This window comes from Microcaecilia unicolor, chromosome 1 (genome assembly GCF_901765095.1).
Source record: "Microcaecilia unicolor chromosome 1, aMicUni1.1, whole genome shotgun sequence".
In the NCBI taxonomy this organism is placed as follows: domain Eukaryota; kingdom Metazoa; phylum Chordata; class Amphibia; order Gymnophiona; family Siphonopidae; genus Microcaecilia; species Microcaecilia unicolor.
Genome location: NC_044031.1, coordinates 430,688,674 through 430,702,464, shown reverse-complemented (window position 1 = coordinate 430,702,464; position 13,791 = coordinate 430,688,674). Strand labels below are relative to the sequence as shown.

At 38.3% G+C, this 13,791-nt stretch overlaps 1 protein-coding gene across 1 annotated transcript in view; it reads left to right on the top strand.

Moving 5' to 3' along the window:
- Positions 1 to 13,791, top strand: part of PIEZO2 (piezo type mechanosensitive ion channel component 2) — a 556,315-nt gene that overhangs the window by 152,891 nt on the left and 389,633 nt on the right. The window contains exon 4 of the mRNA XM_030186524.1: positions 13,374 to 13,536. Coding sequence (XP_030042384.1) covers positions 13,374 to 13,536 — 163 coding nt within the window. The remainder of the gene's footprint in view (positions 1 to 13,373; positions 13,537 to 13,791) is intronic.

The window sequence follows — 13,791 nt, the reverse complement described above, 5'->3', positions numbered from 1 at the left end:
GCTGAGCGCGTGGCGCCAACAAAAAAGCCAGAGACGTTAACGTTGGAGAGCATATGGGAAGCTCTCCAACAATTGGATACTACAGTGGCCAAATCAACAGCTGAAGTTTTGACTTTAGTGAGTACTGTTGATATTTTATCTAACTCTTTGGAAGGCATTAAGACAGAATTTTTTTTTATTATTATTTATTTGTTTAGTTATTAAACATTTTACAAGCAAGAATTTAATACTCAAGTAACTACAATTAAAGAAGATGTAAAGAAATTGCAAGATTTTTCAGCTATGATGTTAAAAGATAAAATGATAATTCATCGAAAAATTGAACAGATAGAAAATTATAATCGCAGATTAAATCTTCGTTTTTTGAACTTTCCAACATCTCCGGGTATTACTCCTTTGGAAGCATTTAAGAAATATTTGTTCGAAATTTTGAAATTTACCCCGGAAACTATTCCCCCGATAAATCGGATTTACTATGTACCTAAAAAAAGGTCATTGAGGAATCTATGGAAATGATTAATCAAGGAAAAAAGAAAGATTTACTGAATATATCTGAACTCTTAGAAGCATCATTATCTGAAGATTCTGAAAGAATGACTTTATTGGTTTCATTTGTATTCGAGCAAGATTTGGAGGTGGTGAAGCGTTTATCCCTTCGAAATGTGCAAACTTTGTTTTTTTCTCCGGTTTTCTATCAGTCGAGGTAGATGCGTGTAGAAATCCCTTTATGCTAACCCACATCATTATCCCCTCTCTGTGTTTAAACCTGACCTCTCAAACCCCCTCCCATCACTGCCCTCTTTATCTATTCCAAGCATGTCTAAATTTTTTCTGTCTCCGACATTGCTGTTTTTCTTTTTGATTCTTACAAGACCTTTATCAGTTCCAGATCCATTTCCAAGGTCGCTTTCCATGTTTTCTTACCAAGCTCTGTATTAATCCATACAGCCAGAGCTTCTGGCCTACTCATGCTTGCTTAGCTTCAGGCTTTACGTATGGTCGCATTGTGCAGGTTACTATAATCTTCCTGGAAGACTGATGCAGCCATATCACTGCTTTTTAAATTTGTAAGCACCTCTCGGTGTAGGTTACCTGAAAGCCTTCTTGGCAGCCTGCTGTAGCCATGCTGCTTTTGTTTAGAGCTGTAAGCATTAAAATGTGTCCAGAACTGTAAGACCCCTGAGATCTTTGTCAGCTGTATAATGCACCTTATTCAGCACTTTCTGCCAAATGGCTGGTATTTGGTATTGTGAGCAATGACTTCTGAACTAAAATGGGAAGATAGATTTTCACAAAGATAGAAATTCAGATGCAAATTCTGACTATGTCAGTCATCTAGCACTTGAGTTTAGGGGATGTTAGTATGCATGTGGTTAAATAACACATGTAAGTACACTTTGGAGGAATATCAAATAACATTAATTTAGTTTATTCATAGGCTTGCTATACTGCTTTTCATTAAAATAAAAAGGTACAAGGATAGCATCTTCCTAACATAACAAGTATATAGGGTTCACAAAAAACCTAGACCTTAATCACAAGCATAAACCTTCAAAACTAAATTCTGTAATGTTTTTTTTTAATAAATTGTCTTGTATGATTGTTTTTTTTTCTGTCCTATCAACAATGGAGTTCTTTAATTTTTAATTTATTTTATTGTAATCCGCTTAGCTCGTCCTTTTGGCATTAGGTGGAATATCAAGTTTTAATAAACATAAGCATAATAAATCCCTGCATACATATCAAGGCGATTCAGTTGGAAGATCTATTATACACATATACAGCAGATGCAGCATGGTAAAGCAAAATTAAGCAAAAACCTTCAACAGTTCAGGCATACACCACAGTCTAGAAACAAGTTCATTTAAAAAAACAAGCAAACTTTCCACTCAATTTCTTCAAAATAGACCCAGGACTAGTCGGTCTCCAAAGCAAGTATGAAAAAAACTTTAAACTTTTTGCTTGAAAAGAAATTTCACATAGCAGCAGCTGCAAATCCAATTAGTAGAGTCACCAGAAGATCCATCCAAGAATCACCGGAGTTCAATAACAATCCTCTGGCTGTGGTCAGATGTTCAAGCAGTGTTTAACTCTCTCACCCAACACGAATCTGTGTTTTGCCTAAGTATTATTGAGAGTGAGAGAAGGCACTTAGCACAGCAACAATGGAGAAATACACTTCACTCCCAACAAAGCAAATATGAGTCAGAGCAGCATACTGCTAATCCTATATGGGTATAATAGATCTTCTAATTGAATCACCTTGATATGTGTGTAGGGATTTATTATGTTTTATTATGCTTGTTAATAATAAAGAATGTAGGGATCCTTTTACTAATCCGCAGTAAAAAGTGACCTACGGCAGTGTAGGCATGTGTTTTGGTCCCGCACTGGGATAGTTTTTACTGCATTTGCAAAAAAGGGCCTTTTTTGTAATGGAACGAGAAAAGGGCATGCGTTAAAACTGAAACCAGTGCGCGTCCAAAACCAGCCTGAGCCCTTAATGCCACCCATTGATCTAGCGGTAAGGGCTCACGTGCTATAAGCGTGGTGACACGCCAACTGCCAATTACCGCTGGAAACATTGCGTATGGGAGGAAATAAATTAATCATCCAGGCATTACGAGCTTGCGACGAATCTTAAATTACCGCCAGGGGGGTGAGCTGGCCTGACGATAGTCTCATTTTGGCATGTGCTTCACGCACATAGAGCCTACCATGGCTTAGTAAAAGGGCCCCTTATTTTCTAAGGTTTATGCTTGTGAATAAGATCTAGGTATTTTGAGATGGCATACATTGCATGGGGAAAACGAGGAAAGGGGAGTAGCAGGTCATTCTTTGAGGCCTCCTTTCCTTTTATTGGGGCTAGATTGTGGAATAAATTGCCTCTGGATTTGAAATTAGTGCCTTCGTATTTCTCTTTTAGGAAGAAGTTAATAACATACTTATTTGACCAATAATTTTGTAAAGTAGATATGTTAATTTGTTGAGTGTATTTCCTCTATGATTTTGGAGTTCTCTTACAAATGTTAACCGCTTTGGATCCCTTTTGTGGAAAAACGGCAGTATAGGAATCTCTTATAGCACAGCAAAGGTAGAAAGTAAGGCTACAAGCCCAAGTAGGTTCCATAAACCTTGATTTAAAAGATCTGACTTGAATTTATTACAAGAGGATTCCCTACCAAGTTAGAGATGTGAGAAGAAAGAAAATGCCAGGATGATAGGTGGAATCAAAAAATGAAGGCATAACATGGCTAAATTGTTTAGCAGAGTGCAGGACTTTCACCACTGTATTTTGGATACTTTGAACATGTTTTAAGTTAGAAAGATTGAGTAAATTGCCATAATCAGTATGACTAAGAATTGCTGAAGCAGAAGCGGGTGGAGCATGTTTGACGAAGTGCAAAAAAAACCTGGTTTTGACCAAGGATAAGATTCCTAGAGAGAAGAAACAAAGGAGAAGTTGGTGCTGTGATGTGCCAAACAGAAGGGAGGGAGCAGCACCCAAACACAAGCAACTAATAAGTATATGCTAATTTGTGTATGTTTATTACAAATACAGGGATATTAAAAGACAATACAACCCAACACGGCCATGTTTGGCTTAATGGGGTAAACAACTGACATATAAAAATCATGTATTATCCCCTGGATTCTACATAGCGTGACTGAAATTGCGCACACAAATCTGGCCATATTCTGTATTTCTGCATGCAATTTAATTACTTAACAAGCCAATCAGTATTGATAATTGCCACTTAACAAGCAATTATTGACACCAATTAATTGCATTAATTAGAATTTATGCACACAACTCGCTAGGTGTATTCTGTAAAGTGGTGCACATAAATTCTAATGCACGGTGCCAAAAGGGGGCATGGCCATGGACATGGAATAGGTGGACCATGGGTGTTCCAAAAATCTATATGCATAATTATAGAATACATCTGCTCTGTGCCTAACAGGCACCGGTATTTAAATCAAGTTTTACTTGACGTAAATGGGCATGCATAGCGTTAAGCACGGGCATGGCTGGTAGGCGTATTCCATAAACCAGCTAGGTGGAAATATTTTTGGTGCCAATTTTTCAGGCGTCATATATAGAATCTAGTCCTATATGTGTCAACATAAGAATAGCCATACTGGGTCAGACCAATGGTCCATCTAGCCCAGTTTCCTGCTTCCAGCAGTGGCCAATTCAGGTCACAAGTACCTGGCAGAAACCCAAGTAGTAGTGAGATTCCATGCTACCAATCCTAGGGCAAACAGTGGCTTCCCCATGTCTATATCAATATCAAACTACAGACTTTTCCTCCTGGAACTTGTCCAAACCTTTTTAAAACCCAGATACACTAACTGCTGTTACCAGCCCCAGCTCCTCCAGTAAACCAGTTTTGGAAATGCCAGTCATTGTTTAAAAGGTTGTCACTAAAGTCAGTAGAGATCACGTTCAATAATCAATGTTCAGGGTGCCAAACAGCATATATACAAATATGTAGAAAGTTCTAGGTCTGGAATTTTCACAAATTTGTATGGGAATGGATCTGCTCACAATATAATAGTAGCTAGAGTTTTATCAATATTAAGCTTGGTGAACTCAAGGAAGGTAGACCATAGGGTAGGATTAAGGCCAGATTATTGGGATTATGATTGCTTCTTCAGTGATAGTAAAGACTTTCCATATGGAGGTAGTTTTTTCTATCAAAAATGGTAGTTAATTCATCTGCCACTGGTTAATAAGGACAAGATGCCTTAGGGAACTTTATGTGGTTGGTTACTATACTGTACAGTATCTTAGACAGATTACTATTACATTGAATGATGTTAGAAGAATAAGGATGCTTGACTCACTTAACTTGTTTTTGATATAAATAAATATAGTTCTTATTGCATGAAAAGCTGGTTGGACTCCTGTTTGTTTCAGCAGAGATGTTCTGCTCTTCACAACTATTCCTGGCATCAATATTGGGATGACAAAGTAGGTTTCTTGTATCCAAGAGTTTGGTAAGAGTAGTGCTCCAGATTGGTGCTTGCTTGTCAATTGAAGGAGTAGTTACATCATTGAATATAACTATGCATCTAAAAGCTGTGGAGGGGCATTTTCGAAAGAATATCCAAGTCAGAATTGGGAAATTTTACTCATAACATCCAAAAAAAACCCAAAACACCTGTCCACCTCGCTGCCATTTTCTAAAAGGAAAGACATCCAGATTTCCTGTTCAAAATATGTGAGAAGAAAGTCCTTACATTGGAGATACTCATCCTGAACAACCATTTTACAAACTGAAACTTTTAAATAATAAAAATGGGTGAAACAACGCACAGGGATGTCTGTCTGCAGCAGGGGCGTAGCCAGACCTCGCCGGGAGGGGAGCCCAGAGCCCGAGGTGGGGGGGCACTGTTTAGCCGCCCCCTGAGCCGCCGCCGCCACATTGGACCCCCCTGACGGCCTGCCGACGACCCCCTTGAACCCCCCTCCCACCTCTAACCCTCCCCCGCCGTCGCCGCCTGCCCCACCGCCGCATCAGATACCTTGTTTGCTGGAGGGGGTCCCCGAACCCTGCCAGCCGAAGAGAGTCTTCTTCAGTGCCGGAGTAGCGCCTTCATTCAACGAAGTTCCTGGTGCGATCAGCTGTTTCGATGCCTTACGTCCTGCACGGGGCTACATGCATGGTGCAGGACGTAAGGTGTCGAAACAGCTGATTGCATCAGGAACTTCTTTGAACAAAGGCGCTACTCAGGCACTGAAGAAGATTCTCTTCAGCTGGCGGGGTTCGGAGACCCCCGCCAGCAAACGAGGTATCTGATGCGGCAGTGGGGCGGGCGCCAAAAGCGGGGGAGAGTTGGTGGCGGGAGGGGGGTTCAAGGGGATCGTCGGCAGGGGGGCCAGGGCCAAACCTACAGGGGCCCAGCCACTTACTCAAGTATTAAAGAAACAAAGGAATCTACTTTTTTTTAAAGAATGTCCTTCAAATTGGTACCCCTTATTGAATTACTGCATGCCCATAACGCCTGGATGATTTATTTATTTCCTCCCACACGTGGTGTTTCTGGCGGTAATTGGCAGTTGGTGCACACCGACCAGTCACCGCAAGTGTAGTGCGTGAGCCCTTACTGCTAGATCAATGGGTGGTGTTATGGGCTCTGGCCAGTTTTAGGCACATGCTGATTTCAGTTTTACTGCATGCCCTTTTCCCGTCCCATTTTTAAAAAAAAACCTTATTGCAGACGCAGTAAAAACTGTCCCAGTGCTCTCCCAAAATACGTGCCTGCAGTACTGCAGGCCACTTTTTACTGTGGTTTAGTAAAAGGACTCCTAAATGCAGACTTAACTTAGTACTTCAGCAGAATACATATCACAATAAGCAATATACTTACCTTAGAAGACTATTTTAAATATCTTTAATTTATTTGCTGTATTTGAACACCAGTTTTATTCCCATTTTGCTTAAAAATAAATCCATTCATATTAACATAACTTATGTAATTATAGTTAATGTATATGAGTTTTCACATTTATTTTTCATTTTGTCTTCCCATAACTCTTCACAATGTAACCCATAACCGTACTGTGACAAATTGTATTTCCATCATTCACAATGTATTGTAAGCCACACTGAGCCCGCAAATAGGTGGGAAAATGTGGGATACAAATGCAATAAATAAATAAATAAAAAAAATATGTGCACAAACCAAAAAAAAAAAAAAACAGTGGAGGTGACCAGTAATTATTAATGTACAACCAACTTTGATTTCAAAAACAACTCACAACTTCACATGTTTAGTATTGACGATCGGCATTTATGCTGATGCATAAGGCAGTTCATCTTTCATACCATCAGCCATGGCATTAACAGACTTTTATACCATGTCCAGTATTTTCAAACTCACCAGTGTACAACAGTTGCTATATATGATGCAATTTTGGATGATGTAGGACTCCTGATGCAGGCCCTATAGCTGAAACGCAACCTGTGTCAAGTTGTAAGTTGTCTTTGAAGTCAATAAAGTTTGTTGTACATTATTGATTTTTGGTCATCTCCAATATTTTTATTTATTTTTTTGGTTTGTGCTCAGTATTGTAGAGCTTTGCTCTTCGCCTTTTTGCTGTGTCACTATCATATGTCTCATGGTTGAAATAAATCTGAAAACTATATGCAAATGTTTGACGGAATACAAATTCCAAAAAAATGTAGCAAAAATAGATTCAAGCTATTTTTAGAGAGTGAATTCACTCTGAATCTAGTTTTGCTACATTTTCACTCTAGTAAAAGCAAGAGAACTGCTTTTACTAGTGCAAAATTGTCTTCCAAACTTACTGAGTGAGAAGTCTAAATGAAGGCTAAATCCTTGTTTTGAAAGGGTTTTTCCAATATTTTATGCTAAAATAAAGTTTGTTATACTGTGGGGTTCCTAGTCCTTATTCTTTAAAGATCTTTCATAAAACCTTTTGGCCTGAGAGAATCCTATAGGAACAATAATAAGGAATATGGCTTGGATAGGTTTGTCATTTTGGTTGGCTTTGCTTCATTTATTTGAGTATGTCTGTCCTGAAAGCCCTAAGGCCCGGCAGAGTCTGTGATCATTACATTTAAGCCACCAACCTTTACAAAAGCAAATCAAATGAAATGAAAAATTAGTAAACATAAACAAAAGGCCAGATGCCCAACTCAGACCATCTCAAGAAAAGTATAGGAAGATATCAATTTAGAAGTTACAATACAAATCCAGTTGCTTCCAACGATTTTTTTCTGCTCTGCTCCCTCATACTTCCTATACAAACAAATCAGATTCCCCCACATGAAAACATGTAACATATCAGTATGCTTCTAATTATCTAGCACAACTCACTATTGTCAACAAAAAAAATCAACCAAACTTGCATCCTCAGCAGAGAGAAGTACACCCAAAGTGAAGGATTTCCACAATGTACAGTAATCTTCGAAGAGAACTGTGCCTGAATATCCATTAATTCTAAGACTGTATCCCAAAATGTGCCCAAAAGGTAGATAGCACAGCACACTGATAAAGCATATGCAGCAAGGTATTTTTCTACACTCTAAAGGCCTGGATTTTGAAGGACTCTGAATGACAGGGTCAAATATACTGAAATACTCATTGCTGTGACTTCCATCAATTACTGCTAGCATCATATCACACGACCAGCTTTTAATCTTTATGGATGTGAACAGATGAACAACGAAGAGGCAGAGGGAATGAAATTTTAATAGCCTGCGAACTGCATAGAAGCTTGCAATAATTCATCAGAGGATGTGTTTATATATTTAACTTTCAAATAGCTCGGGCTCTTAGTATCTATTCTGCTTACTCGCCAATGTACTATTCAGTATGTTAAACTAGCATGAAAGTAGCTCTTTGCTAGCATCAATAGTAGGCACAGCGTTTTAAGTCTGTACAATTTTCCATTAACTCTGCAAGATATACATTATAGATAGTATATCTGTCTCTCTATATATGGAAACATTACCATGTACTTTGGGATAATTAAATTTATATCCTGCTCTTAGAAGTTGTGGAAGCAATAAATCAGGACAGTGGCTTAAATAACAAAGTCCACAATAAAGAAACATTTATTTAGCTCTGACTAGCATATAACTTTTCACTAGTCATCCCCATGTCTATCCAAAAGTTATGCATTTAGGTGCACGAGGGCCAGGAGGCACATTATAGGCAGGGCAGAAATTTATGTGGTTAGTGCAGATGTTCAGCTCTATCCAGATGACTGTAACCATTAATAGGACCATTCAAGATGTTTTTAAATAAATGGATATCTTATTCATTTTCTAGGTTAGCATATTCGGGGGTCCTTCTTTTAAAACTCAGCATATTTTATTTTTTATTTTATTTATTGCATTTGTATCCCACATTTTCCCACCTATTTGCAGGCTCAATGTGGCTTACATAGTTTTATTAACATTGTCGTTCCAGGATATCCAGATACAGTTAGTAATGTGCAGAGATTAAGTAAAGGAAGAAAGATGGAAGGAAGGGAGTAATTAGGGTAGGTATAGAAGGTGGGCTTTCATAATTGAGTGGGTTGGTGAGGTGGATTAGTGAGGTTATAGGTTCTCATTGTAGGCCTTATTGAAGAAGTATGTCTTCAGAGATTTGCGAAAGATAGTTGTTTCGTCGATTCATTCAACCACTTATCCATTTAAGGGCCCTTTTACAAAGGCAGGTAAGGACCTACACGCATCCAGCATGCACCAAATCAGCATTACCACCCAGCTACAGTGTGCCCTGGGTGGTAATACTGAATTTGGCATGCACCAAAAACACACAGTAGGAAATATTTTCTACCGCGTGGCACATACCCGGCGGTAAATGGCAGTGGATGTGCTCTGCATGCCTACCGCCTGGGTAGCGTGTGAGACCTTATCGCTAAGTCAATGGGTGGTGGTAAGGTCTCAGGCAGAAAATGGATACATGCTAGTTTTTATTTTGCCGCACGTTCATTTTACTGCCCCTTTAAAAAGGCCCTTTTTCCAGGACGCAGCAAAAACTGGCCTGACGTGCACCCAAAAGACGCACTCACACTACTGCAGGCCACTTCTTGCCCTGGCTTAGTAAAAGGGCCCCTTACTATATTTATAGCCCGCCTTCATGTGACAGCTGCCTCTAAGAAATACTGATCTCAGTATTTAATATACATACACATAATTGGAAGTCAGGCAACCTTATATTTTACTTCACATTTACAAATGTATAAAAATCCTGGACTGATCAAGGATTCCATGTGTATAATTAATACACATTCAGAAGGTCTGAATTGCTTTATCTTTCTTTGTACAGTATATAGTGTGCTGTTATTGTTGTTTATTTATAATGTTTTGTGCCAAACATTGCTCCATTCTTTTACATATAATTAAAATATTGTTGAAATCTAGGGGCCATGAGATTCTTTGCAATGAATCTGCTAGTATCAATACAGTCGTAGTTGCTTGTTCCATCAGTCATAAGCAGTCCTTCATCAAAATAAATAAATAAACCTTTCTTTTTCAGTCTCACAATCAAATTCCAGTGACATGAGCTACATTTTGTTTGATGTTTATTTCTTTGAACAATATAATCAGATCTCTTTCTTGATCAGTACTCTAAACATACACAAAACAGATTCCATATGAGCAACCCGTTTCTCCTTTTGAAGTGATATGGATCTAACAGTCTTATATTTTAATCATGATTAGCAGAACATTTTAGAGGTTATTTTGGAAAGGTTAGCTGCCCATAGTTTATGTACAAAGCTGGCTTACATGTATAAGTTGAAAATTTAAAAAGATAATTTTTTGCACGTGCATACTTGTAACATACAGATTTCAAGGGTGGGGGGTTCTGGGTATGACTTGCACAGGCTTGAAAAATGTATATGTATTTCCTGTTTTGCAAGGGCAAAACACTTGTGCTTCAAAAAAATTTCCTTTCAGCATTTACACCCACTGCTAGTCATACAGAGGGACAGGGGGGAATTCTATATATGGTGCCTTAAAAATCGGTGCCGTAAAAGCATGCGGTTAGCGTGATTCTATAAACTACATTATAGAATACGCCTAGAAAGTTGTATGCATAAATTCTTAATTGAAGCCAATTAGTGCTGCTAGCTGGTTAAGTGCCACTTATCTGCACTGATTGGCTTGTTAATCAGTTAAGTTGTGTGTGCAGTTTGATTATGTGGCTAAATGAGTGCACACAACTTAAGGCGCCAAAATTTGGGGGACATACTGTGTCAAATAACTGCTTGCTTGGACTTGGGCTTTGGAGGAATGATTGAGTGGATGATTGTGCTTACCATATCAAAGATAAAAAGAAATGTGAGTTTTGGAACTTGGTTCCTTGTTATGCTTACCTTGGATGTATAAATTTGGCAAAATCTGGTATTTATCTCCCTAATTCTGTAAAAATTGTGTGCGCAAATTTGTGCATATGCCTAATTTGTGCACGCAATTTAATTGAATAGCAAGCCAATTAGCACCAATAATTAACTTTTTAACAATCAATTATTGGCACTAATTAAAGTTAATTGAACTTTACGCATGATTTGAAAAAAAGGGGCATGTGAGTAGAAATTTCATGCACATTGATATAGAATAATGGGGATACGCACCTAATTTAGAGGTGTACGTTTGTACCACATTTCAGTTGATTGTGCAAATTATTAAAGGCATTTCTGCTATCTTATAAGTAGACAATAAACTAATGCCACCTTGCATTCTTATCTGTTTCAACATGAGCAGAACTTTAGCCTCGACTCATAATAAACTTATTATTTTTATTTTTTTTATTACTTTTTTGCATTTGTATCCCACATTTTCCCACCTTTTTGCAGGCTCAATGTGGCTTACATATTACCGTTAATGGCGTTAGCCGATTCCGATCTGAACAAATACATGGTATGAATGAATACAAGGTGATATTGTGGTAGATAAGGTACATGTATGGTAGGTGCAATTGGGGGGAACTTAGAGAGGGAGAGGGGGGAGGAAGAGTCAGGTAATGTCCTTTACGTTCTTTGGTTGCATTGTGTCCCAGGTGTCCATGTATTTTTATGTTGGGTCGGTGGGGTATGCTCTTTTGAACAGGTCTGTTTTTAGTGCTTTCCGGAAATTAAGGTGGTCTGGCATAGTTTTTACTATTTTTGGCAGTGCGTTCCATAGTTGTGAGCTTAAGTAGGAAAAGCTGGATGCATAGGTGCATTTATATTTGAATCCTTTGTTGCTTGGGTAGTGGAGGTTTAGGTATGATCGTGCAGATTTTGTGGTGTTTCTGGTTTGCAGGTCAATAAGGTCAGTCATGTATCCGGGTGCCTCGCTGTAAATAATTTTATGAACAGTCGTGCAGATTTTGAAAGCGATACATTCTTTGATTGGTAGCCATTGCAGTTTTTCTCGGAGTGGTTTGGTGCTGTCAAAACGCGTTTTTCCAAATATAAGCCTGGCTGCTGTGTTTTGGGCGGTCTGAAGTTTTTTTATGATTTGATCTTTGCATCCCGTATAGAATCCATTACAGGATTATGCTAATCGTTTATCATTTATTAATTTCATATCCTGTCTACCTCGCAAGCAAATCAAGGCAGTTTACATTTAATAAAATTCAAGAAATAGAAAAGGAACGCCATTAGTAAAATAGGAAAGGACAAGAACACAAAGCATATACCCCCATACGTGAAAGTGTTGTAAAACCTTTCACGTCAGTTATACAACGCATAAAAGCTAAATCCATCAAACCCAAAAGCAATCTCCCATCACAGGAACAAACCATCATTAAGTCCCAAAAGCAAGTTCTTAAGGTAAGTCTTCAGGGCTTTGTGAAAGGAAAGATAAGAAGTGTTCAGCCTGAGATATTGAGGAAGGGTGTTCCATAATGCAGGCATAAGGAAAAAGAAAGTAACTCACAACGTGCCCTAGTGGGACTGGGAATGACCAACCTGTTACTTCTAAGATTGTAGGGTGCACATGGGAGTGTATAGTATTATTAAAGATGACAAATAGGCTGGAGTACTGGAATGCAAAACTTTGTAAGTCATAGTAAGAATCTTAAATTTAACATGGTACTCAATGGGGAGCCAATGTAAATGGCTAATATGTTAAAAACGTTATAATTGACTGGCTGTATTCTAATGATGTTTTCTTGCATGTAAGCCACATTGAACCTGAACATGTTTGGGGAAAATCTGGGATACAAATGTCGTAAATAAATAAAATAAATACATTCGTGCAAATGGCCGCACCTAAAGTTAGGCATGATTCCCAGGAATAAGTTCTATTCTATAAACCATGCCTTACTTTAAGGCTTTTTGGGTGCTGATTTTGTTTTGCACCATATATAGAATCTAGCCTTATATGTATATCTGCCAGCATATACACACATACAACATAGGATTGCCAACTGGATCCAGTTTTGTCCAACAGAGTTGATCCAGTCCTGGGTTTTCTCCACTGCATGCTTAGACTTGTAGTTCTGATTTTCCCAGTGCATTCCATAAGAAAAGCAAGGCTACAAGTCCCTGTATACAATGGGGTAAATCCAGGACTGCATCAACCTATCGAGCGAGTCTGGATCCAGTTGACAACATTGGTACAAAGCCCCAAGATCTAAGTGATTCTGCTCTTTTATTAACATGATTTTTTAAAATATAAATTGGCTCCTTCCACTGTGCCTGAGGCCATATTAGATATTTTTACTGCTGCTCTGTATGTCATTTACAAAAAATGTCACTTTTGGTGAACCAGTTCTAAAACAGGCTGTAAATTGTGAGCGGCTTGACTTGGATGTTCCTTTTCTGACTTAAGCGACCTGTATCAAATTGGACCTTTTGTTTGTCAAGTTAAGTGAAATTATTTCCCTTTTTCTTACAGTGTAAAAGGTGCAGATGCTGGCAATGGGATCCGAGTTTTTGTACCAGATATTGGAATGTTCATTGCTAGCTTAACAACATGGCTGGTCTGCAGGAACATTATCCAGAGTCCAGTCACAGAAGAAGCAGCACAATACAACACACAATTTGAAAACGAAGAATTGGTATGTAATCACTTATTTTATTTCTTTTGCAGATGTCTTTAATCCATTTTCTGTCATATTTATTGTATGTGATTCCAAATTACTGAACTGGTTATAAAAATTACAAGCTCCTCAGATCAAAGGGGGATTGGAGTCAAACAGTGGAAAAATGATCTAGAAGGTACAGTTTGCAAGAATTATAACCCATGAATCACAAGTGTACATGTGATCATTTTTGTTTCCAGCCTTTGATAACATATGGGTGAAGGATGTATT